Source organism: Ipomoea triloba, chromosome 1 (assembly GCF_003576645.1).
Source record: "Ipomoea triloba cultivar NCNSP0323 chromosome 1, ASM357664v1".
Classification (NCBI taxonomy): domain Eukaryota; kingdom Viridiplantae; phylum Streptophyta; class Magnoliopsida; order Solanales; family Convolvulaceae; genus Ipomoea; species Ipomoea triloba.
The window spans coordinates 29,185,774-29,195,796 of NC_044916.1; the positions used below are offsets into that span (position 1 = coordinate 29,185,774).

Sequence of the window (10,023 nt, forward strand, 5' to 3'; positions counted from 1 at the left end):
CATGGGTTCGACTCTCTCCCCGCGGACTATGGCCTGCACAGGTTTTAAACCACCATGATTCTTTTCTCACCATTGAGATTGAATTCTATGACTACTCATTTAGAATGATAACAAATGTATAATAGTTAGGTATATATATATAGTAGCATACGCAAGATGTTTGTGTACTAGGTAGTCATCATATATGTTGAATGTCACACGACATTATTGACATAATCGTCTACGTGTGCCTTCAATTCAATTCTCATCTTCATCTCCAAATTCCAATTACTTGTCTTCATAGCTATAAGGGCGTTGTTGTAGTTACATCTACCTTTCCAAACCGTCCCACCCAACCCTTCCATTTCCGCATTCAATTCCCAAAATCTAATCTATTACGTATTCCACTCTACAGTTCTGTATATATACCGCCACATTATCCCATTTTTCTCACGCCCTACAAAAAATTTCCTCCTACCAAACACTTCTCCCACGCAATGACAGATCCCAACGCCGTTAACATCACCGCCGGAGCCGGAGCCGGCGCCGGAGGTACGATCCCGGTGATCCAGATCAGACAACCTCGGCGGTTACCTGATTTTCTGCTGAGTGTTAATCTTAAGTACGTGAAATTAGGGTACCATTATCTGATGACTCACCTGTTGACTCTGTGTTTAGTCCCTCTCATGGCCGTCACATTGGTCCAGGCGGCGCAGATGGACTACCAGGATTTGCATAATATGTACCGGAATCTCCTGTACAATCTCGTCAGTATCGTCGTCTTCTCCGCTATTCTCGTATTCGGTTTCACGCTCTACATCATGACCCGTCCCAGATCCGTTTTTCTCGTGGATTATTCCTGTTACCGGCCTCCGGTGGAGCTTCAGGTCCCGTACAAGAAGTTCATGGATCATTCCCGGCTTACCGGCGATTTTGACGACTCGTCGTTGGATTTCCAGCGGAAGATTCTGGAAAGATCTGGACTCGGCGAGGAGACTTATCTCCCGGAGGCTATGCATAATGTTCCGCCCACGATTAACATGGCCTCTGCTCGGGCGGAAGCGGAACAGGTCATGTTTGGTTGCCTGGATAACTTATTCCAGAACACCAAAATCAACCCCAAGGATATCGGTATCCTCGTGGTGAATTGCAGTCTCTTTAACCCTACTCCCTCTCTCTCCGCCATGATTGTGAATAAATACAAGCTGAGAGGGAATGTCCGGAGCTTCAATTTGGGGGGAATGGGGTGCAGCGCCGGCGTTATCGCCGTCGATCTGGCGAAGGACATGCTTCAAGTTCACCGGAACACGTACGCCGTCGTCGTTAGCACCGAGAACATCACGCAGAACTGGTATTTTGGGAACAAGAAGTCCATGTTGATCCCGAATTGCCTATTCCGCGTCGGCGGCGCCGCGATTCTGCTATCCAATAAATCGGCGGACAAGCGGCGGGCCAAGTATAAGCTCGTCCACGTCGTCCGGACTCACAAGGGCGCCGATAACACCGCCTTCCGGTGCGTGTACCAAGAACAAGACGTTACCGGAAAAACAGGGGTGTCGTTATCCAAAGACCTGATGGCCATAGCCGGCGGAGCTCTTAAAACCAACATAACCACCCTGGGCCCACTCGTGCTCCCAATCAGCGAGCAGTTACTGTTCTTCGCCACGCTCGTTACCAGAAAGCTGTTAAAGAACGCGAAAATCAAGCCGTATATTCCGGACTTCAAACTAGCGTTTGAACACTTCTGCATTCACGCCGGCGGGAGGGCGGTGATCGACGAGCTGGAGAAGAATCTCCAGCTGTCACCGGTCCACGTCGAAGCTTCTAGAATGACGCTGCACCGGTTCGGCAACACGTCATCGAGCTCCATTTGGTATGAGCTGGCGTACACGGAGGCGAAGGGGAGGATCCGAAAGGGGAACCGGGTTTGGCAGATCGCGTTTGGGAGCGGGTTTAAGTGTAACAGTGCGGTTTGGAAAGCTCTAAGGAATGTGAAGCCTTCCCCAAACAGCCCCTGGGAAGACTGCGTTCATAGGTACCCAGTGGAATTACCCAACTAAACGGCAGTCGGCAACGCAACGGACAACTTTAATTTGAAGTTGAGTAAATTATTATATGTATGGGGGAATGAATGTCTTTTGTTCTATTAATGTTAGTTTGGACTATGATTTTAATTAGCGTATAAGTATATTAGACTTTTCGAGATGGTCACTACTATATTTGGCATTTGTAAATGTATTTTTCCCATTCATGTGATATCATATGTTGTTATAATCTTGCCACTATACACTCTTAAATACCCATCATTCACAATGTCGAACTTATTTGTTACACGGTGAAAATTTGACCGATCTGCTACTTTGATCAAAACGTTAAAAGTTTTGTTTGATAAGTAGTGATTTGGAATCAAATCGCTGAAATCTCAAGCGTTACAAATAGTAACATATGATGAAGAGTATTAGTAAGAGTGATAAAAGAAGAGAATGGTTTTCCAAGGAGGTGGTCAAAGAGGGTAGACAATAGTGAAGGAAAAACACAGTTTAAGGATTTAGGAAATTGGGGGGAACATGGCCAGCCGTGTTATGCTAATCATTGTTTTCTAGGCCAGATCAGAGGTTGTCTGCTCCAGAAAAAGCATGGACGAAGACAGTTTAGTCACTTTTTTTTTTGAGAAACAAGACAGTTTAGTCACTTAATTAGCTATATATACTACATTAGTAAATGGGGCTGGGCGGTCAATAATTTTATATGTAGGAGTAATATTTTAGGGACAAGTTATAGAAACATGCACGTGATTCCTTTCAGTACTACTGTCAGGCTTGTCTATGAACTCGGATTTTAACACACCATTCAGTCCTAAATAATGAGCAAAAAAAGGCAATGCCAATTCGCACATAGATTTTGAGTCGAAAAATACTTTCATGTAATTCTAAAAATATACTCTCAATTTTCATTCCTATTTGTATTCAAAATTGAATTAGGGAAAGAAAAAAAAAAAGATAAACATCATAGCCCCTTATTAAATTGAACAATTATCATAAAGAGTAAAAAACGAGAGTATATATAGAACTATTCTTTTGAGTCGCTTTATTTATCTGTTTTTGAATGAAGACATTTCACGCACTTGCATAAAAAATCAACATGACAATGATTAACACTAATATGGTCCTTTTTTTTTAAAAAAAAAAATATAGTTCTGGTTAAAATCTTTATCTTCATTAGGATTTATATATTTTAATAGATATTTGAAAATATTTATGTACTATTAAGCATATAATATAAAACATAAATATATACTTTAATTTCAATTTAGACTTGGTCAAATATATGGATTAAATAATATTGCATAGGTCATTTAGCATCTTTGAGTGTTAATGTGGTTAATACATAGTAGTCTTAACTATCTCCAGACTCCAGACCAGCTGCTCCACTCAAAAGACTTGCATACAATTCAACGAAAAAATTAATCTCTATATTCGACGGTGAATATCTTGGGTGCACAAAAAAAAAGTCGTCACAACTACAACAAAACATTGGTTATTATCATTTTTTTTTAGGAACACTGCCCAAATATCAATTAAAGTGTTTAGACATGCATAGCGACGTTGGCATTAATTTTGTGCACGATAGCGCTTTTAATTGAACACCTGTATTATTGTGATTGATACATAACCGTGTTAGGTACAATATAATTGATTTTTAATTAGCAAAATATGAAAGTAAAGGTAATGTAATTAAGAAAATAAAATAAAATAAAACCTCAGTTTTCTGGTGTATGTATGTGTGTATACCATCTATCCATCGTTATTCCATAGACCATGGTCCACACAATTGCTTAGACCATAAATAAATAAATAAATAAATATATATATATATATATATATATATATATTAAAAGTACATTATTTAAGTACATAAAATACATTATTTGAAAGTATTATATTTGAGTACTTAAAGTATATTATTTTGTATAGTATCAAATAATGTACATTTAATATACACATAATTTATTTTTAATATATTTAAAATGTACATTATATTCGTGTTAAACAGCAAAATTTGCCACCATCTACTCAATTGCCCACATATATATCAATCTGTCCCGGATCTTCATGTGATCAAATTAATTAAAATGTTTAGGCACTGCATGTGCATGTTTAGAATAGCTAGGAGATTCACAGGAAAATATATAGAAACTAAAATTTATAAAAGAGTATTACTACTCACCCGGTTACTCTAAAAAAAATTTCTTCATCACATGCTATTATTTGATTAAATACTTTTGTCTTTCATCATAAATTTATAAGATTGATTAATTCATCGACGCCCAAGAATTATAAATCATATCATGAGAAAATTTAGGAGGGTAAAAAATATTTTCCTTTATAAAAACGTTGCCAAAACTACTCCGGTAAATTGTATTAGCAAAGAGTCTAAATAAGATAAACTCTAAAAGCATTTCGAATTCAATAAATCATGCTACATTTTTTTCTTTTACTATTTGATGCGCAATATAAGCTATGTATTTGATTATAAATATATTCCGTTTAAGACGCAAGATGGGTCGGTCAATTCAAAGTAACTAATAAATAAAAAGAGTTTTATTGTCGTATCTTATGCTTAAAAAATTGGTCCATGCATGTAGCAATAGTCTTCCAATAAACAAAAGGTCATATGCCCCCCAGCCTAAAAGTGGCTTCCCCCACCATCTCCTGTCGTACCCTAACTCTCTTCCTTTTCAATCATTATTGCATGTACCGTGGTCCACATAGTTGTGTGGACCATAAATAAAAAGTACATTATTTTTGTACATAAAGTACATTATTTAAGTACTGAAAGTATATTATTTTATATATACTATCAAATAATGTACCTTCAGTACAAAAATAATGTATTTTTAACCTAATCAAAATATACTTTATGTTCATGGTCCACACAGCTACGTGGATCATGGTCCACGCAATAATTTGCCCTTCCTTTTTGCATAGGCCCCCAAACCTTGTCCATGGGCTCTAACCATCCTCTGGAACTAGTTAATTAATGAGCAACCTCTACTATTTGGATCTAATCAACTTTAAATAATCCAGATTCAATTCCATATTTTTATTATATTTGACTTGTTTTACAAAGACATGTAAGACGGTCTCATAACAGAGCACATAAAAGAGCATGTATGATTATTATATGGTAAATGTTTCCTAGTTGCTATGCTAATTAAACGTATGCAGTGCACTGACGTTCAGTCACGTGGAAGTTCCAAGCACTGATCACTGTATATATGAAGCTGAAATGCACGTGATGGGACATCAAAGAGTAACCCGCCCTGATCGCAGTAGTGAAAATGTGAAACCCAAAAACCAGAAAATTACAAATAAATTTTACCACTTATTTTTAATGTTAAAAAGGAAGAATATTTAGAGTAGCAAGATAGTCCCCTTTTTATTCTTTCTCGATCATCGTACACAGTGCACACCGTGAACGTACGACAGCCTTTCCTTTATATCCCAGCATGGAAGTTGCGTGCAACATTTACCTTTTCCTATTATAGTAACTGTTCGTAACATCTCAATAAACTTTATATCCCTGCATGGAAGTTGCTTTCCTTATTACCAATTTTAATTATATATAGTGTAAGGTTATGATAGGGAATATTTTTTTGAGCATACCTTCTTTTATGTACCGTGCACCTGTTTAATATCTGATCAGGTCACTGAGATGAATCATTTTTTACCTTAACCGACCAAAAGCATAATATTTCCTACTTAAAAATGATAATCAGGCTAACTAAAGATTACAATTCTGCCCCGTTGCTCAGGGATCGACCCCGGCTAGTTCAAATAAGAATGATCATTTTGATTCTCGAGTAGAGTTACTTGAGAATTTGAGTCTAAATTCCTGACCTTAATTCAACCCCATCTTACTGGGTAGTCAGGAATCTTGGCACACGTGGCTATCAGCGCAGTTTCCGAGCCCGCCAGTTGCATGTATACCATGGACCATAGTCCACAATACATTGTGGACCATGGATCATGACTGATATTGCAGTTGTGTGGAACTGATACTGCAGTTGTGTTGAAAGGAAACTGCAGTTGCGCAGAACAGAGGCCGTGTCATCCGTTTGGAGCTGCAGTTGTGTTGAACTGATACTGCAGTTATGTTGAACGGATACTGCAGTTGTGTTGAACAGATGAATGTCCCCTGTTCCGCGCAACTGCAGTTTCCTTTCAACACAACTCTGCATTATCTTTTCAACACAACTGCAGTATCTGTTCAACACAACTGCACTATCAGCCATGATCATGGTCCACAATGCATTGTGGACCATGGTCCACCATATAATTTGCGGCATGTGTGACACGTGGCAAGTATGTGTCTCCTTTGCGAGGAGGATCAAGATACCACGTATTAGTTCGAGACTCTCTTACCTCAAGTCGTTTACTGAGCTCAATACTTAGAACCATCAATCAAACGATTATGGGGCCCAAGTACAAGCCGACACATTAGTTATACATATTCTAGATTGTACAGCCTATTTACACTATCAGGTTACTTTGTAAGCAAAGAGTGGCATGTCACTTCTCTTATTGTTGAAACTTTATTGTTAATGCATTTTGTTCGTCATTTTCAAAATTTGAAAAAAAAAAAAAAAGAATCAGTGACAAAAGTAATAAGTAAAAACTAATTTCAAGAATATTATGACATATATTATTGATGGGTGATGAGAAGTTAAACACTTGGAAGAAAAGGAATGACTGGCAAGAATAAGCTTAAAGAAGGCTGACTGTAAGAGGGAGTCGGCTCGGACAGTTGAATAGGTTGATTGATCGGAGATCGACTGACACCATTCATGGGTGAATGAGTGGAAGAGATTCCATGAAGAGGAGAAAGTACGGGGAGGAGAAAGTAGTCGGTCGGTGGAGAGTTTCGACTGATCGGAGGTCGATTGGCACTCATAGGTGAATAAGTGAAAGTGATTCCATGAAGAGGAGAAATGGGAGGAGAAAGGAGTCTCAGTGGAGAGTGTTGACCTATCGGAGGTCGATTGACACTCATGGGTATGAGTGGAGGAGAAACTGAGACTCGTTAGGATAAAACAAGTAATGAGCAAGAAGAATACGGGGCCAAGGAAGCTGATTAGAAGAAGTCAGACTCAGGGTCATGGTAGAGGGTTGGTATGGGAAGACTGACCGTGCAATTAAAAAAGTGAGTCAGTCCGGAGCTCGTCCCTAGCATGCCGAGTGAGAAGGTTTATCCGACTGGGTAGTCGAAGTAGTGATGCGCCCGGACGATGCAGATTAAGAAACATCCTTAGGCAAGGGGATGAAACACGGATTTCATGGGAGAGATAAAGAAAATAGATCAAGAGGCTTTAGGAAGTTGAGCAAATATAATAAGGCAAATAGGGGTATTGGACCTTGAAAAATGTTAAGTAATTCGTAAGAAAAGGAGAGCTGGATATTCTTTCCCGTGCTGTAGGCCCGCCGTTCGACTATCCAGTGATTGATAAAACAACAATTATCTATAGAAGTCTTCGTTGACCAAATAATAACATAAAACATTTTGATATTTACATTGTAAGGATTATTGCGATATAATACTAATCAAATGTGGCGTTTAATGTTGTGGGGGGTGTGATGTATGTATGTTTCGTGGTCATCATATCAGAGAGAGAAATGATGAAGATTCTCACCTATGGAGCATGCAAGTTGTCAAGGACAGCGTTGAAAATGAAATGTTAGTAGTACTATGTTGTCGTGTTTCAGTTTTCGTGTTAACATTATATGCTCCTCAATCCGCATATCTTTTGTAGTGTTTTGATTTGGCCGACTCCTTTTCCCACATTTACTTTGGCATTTGTCATTTTTTGGGTCGATGACATAGGCCACAGCCCTCAATCACTTTAAGCTATATTAATTATTATATTCTCCGGCTTTAGGACAAAAGTTTATATAGTATCGATCTAAAAGGTAAAAGTTTATAGTGCCGATCAGTAGATACTGGTGTCCTTGCTACTGCTATAACATTTGTTCCTGTAATATCAGTACAAACTAAAAATTTTTATCGTTCACTTTTGAATGATACTGGGTACAAGAGAAACTTACGAAAATGCTTAATTAATTTTGCATATAAGGGAAAAATAGATTGGTATAGTTAACATCTATGAATTCTAGTGGATAAGAGACAAGCAGAGTTTATACAGGTGGATCGAAGGACAGATGGACAACGACAATAGATTAAGGATTATATAAGTACATACATACATTGCAATAAACGACCATATATATATGGAAGAAACAAATATATATTACAACATAAAGTGGTGAATAATACATTAATATTGAAAAGGATCGGACTACCGCAGAAGACAGCAGATTATTTTGAGATCGGATGAAATCTACGGTGATGACAGATCCATATCGAACCCCATCATCATCATCATCTTATTATTAATCTTCTAATCAGGCCTCATCTTATTGCAGCTTAAGAAACCTCAGAAGCCTGCCGCCAAACAAACACTTGAAATGTTATGCATGCACTATGTTACTATGTAAACTAACGTAGTTAGCAAATAATAAGGTTTAATTTCTTACGTTATTTAATTTGTGTTATATCAATTACTTTCAACATCTGTTCTAGTAATACAAGAAACACTCATGCATATTATGCTTGATTGTACCAGGTAGGAAGGATTAGGGGAGGAGGAGAGAATTTAGTCAAGTTGTTCAGATTGTTGGTTTAGTAACAACAAAGTTACATTCATTCCAGTGAAACGCTCATGCATAATATGCTTGATTGTAAAATGAGAGAATCTAGTCAAGATGACTAGACCAGACTGTTGGTTTAGTAAAAGGAAACGATAGACAACCTAGTCTGATTTATTTCTTTGTGTCCTTTTTTAACTAGGGTCACAAAACAAAGTTTATCCCATGTAGGCATACTCAAAGTGTACATTTTCAAATAGTGACTGCAGATTTTTCTTTGTCATCCAGAAAAATACTGTGATGATAATAAGGTGCTTAGAAATTCTAATATATCTACATGCAATTAAGTATACCTTTGCTCATCATCGGCGGTGGTCTTGTAGGCCGGAAGAGGGACGTCGCCGGACTCAATACGGCGGAGATCCTCCAGAAGGATCTCATAGTGGCGCTTGACGTCGTCGGCGGACTTGCCGCCACCCACAGCTCTGGCGACATTCTGCCACCGGTCCGGCGTGTCCTTGTCAAACGTCGCCAAAGCCTTCTCAAACAACTTGTTTTGGCGGGGAGTCCATGAAGAACGAAACGAACTTGATGCCATTGATTGCAATTGCAACTTCTTGTTACTTATTTAAAAAGGAAATTTAAAAAAAAAGTCCAAAAAAGAAAGAAGAGAATTGAAAAAGAGCGGAGCAGATAAGGAAAGAGAGACTGAGAAGATGATGGGGTTGAGGAGTTTAGCCATGCTTGAGGCGCTTATAAAGAGAGTGGAGGATCGGAATCCAGTTGGCTAAGAGGCAAAGGTGAGTGTGACTCGTCTCCTTCACAGCCACAAGCTTGCTGACGGGCACAATATTTTTATTTTATGGGTTTGATTACTGTGGACTTAAATGACCAGAGGCACAATATATTTATCTATCTATATACTCTTTCCGTCTTATTTTATGTGTTTGATTCAGTAAACTCAGTGTAAACTTAAATGTTAAATCACCATTTAATTTTTTTGTAATATTTAATTTAAAAATTTATACAAAATTTATATATTTATGAATTATAAATTTAAAAAATGTTTATACTAAAAATGGGATAATAAAGTTGTTTTTTACCGGGTATTTCATTTGTTTTGTTTTCTAGTAATTTTTTTTGTCACATATGTTGTCTAGAACGTTCACACATACATATATATGCACGTGGGGTTAGTACCCCAACCCAAATTACTCATATTAAATTTCAGATTTAATCATCTTCGTTCTCAATTGTTTCCAAATTGTCAATGTAATCTTTAATTTTCAATTTCAACCAATTTGATCATCAAATTATTTAAAATTTCATTAATTAAACCATT

General features: G+C 37.7%; 2 protein-coding genes across 2 annotated transcripts; one reads left to right on the top strand and one right to left on the bottom strand.

Moving 5' to 3' along the window:
* The first annotated feature begins 243 nt into the window (after positions 1–243).
* LOC115998558 (3-ketoacyl-CoA synthase 4-like) lies at positions 244–2,264 on the top strand. Its single transcript, XM_031238156.1, has one exon. It carries the CDS (start codon positions 477–479, stop codon positions 2,037–2,039), a length of 1,563 nt encoding a protein of 520 aa, XP_031094016.1. The 5' UTR covers positions 244–476; the 3' UTR covers positions 2,040–2,264.
* Positions 2,265–8,180: 5,916 nt separating this feature from the next.
* LOC115997128 (protein RADIALIS-like 4) lies at positions 8,181–9,392 on the bottom strand. The gene is made up of 2 exons (XM_031236635.1): positions 9,035–9,392; positions 8,181–8,478 (listed from the first exon to the last, which is right to left on the bottom strand). Exons 1-2 carry the CDS (start codon positions 9,277–9,279, stop codon positions 8,451–8,453), a joined length of 273 nt encoding a protein of 90 aa, XP_031092495.1. The 5' UTR covers positions 9,280–9,392; the 3' UTR covers positions 8,181–8,450.
* Between the last annotated feature and the right edge of the window lie 631 nt (positions 9,393–10,023).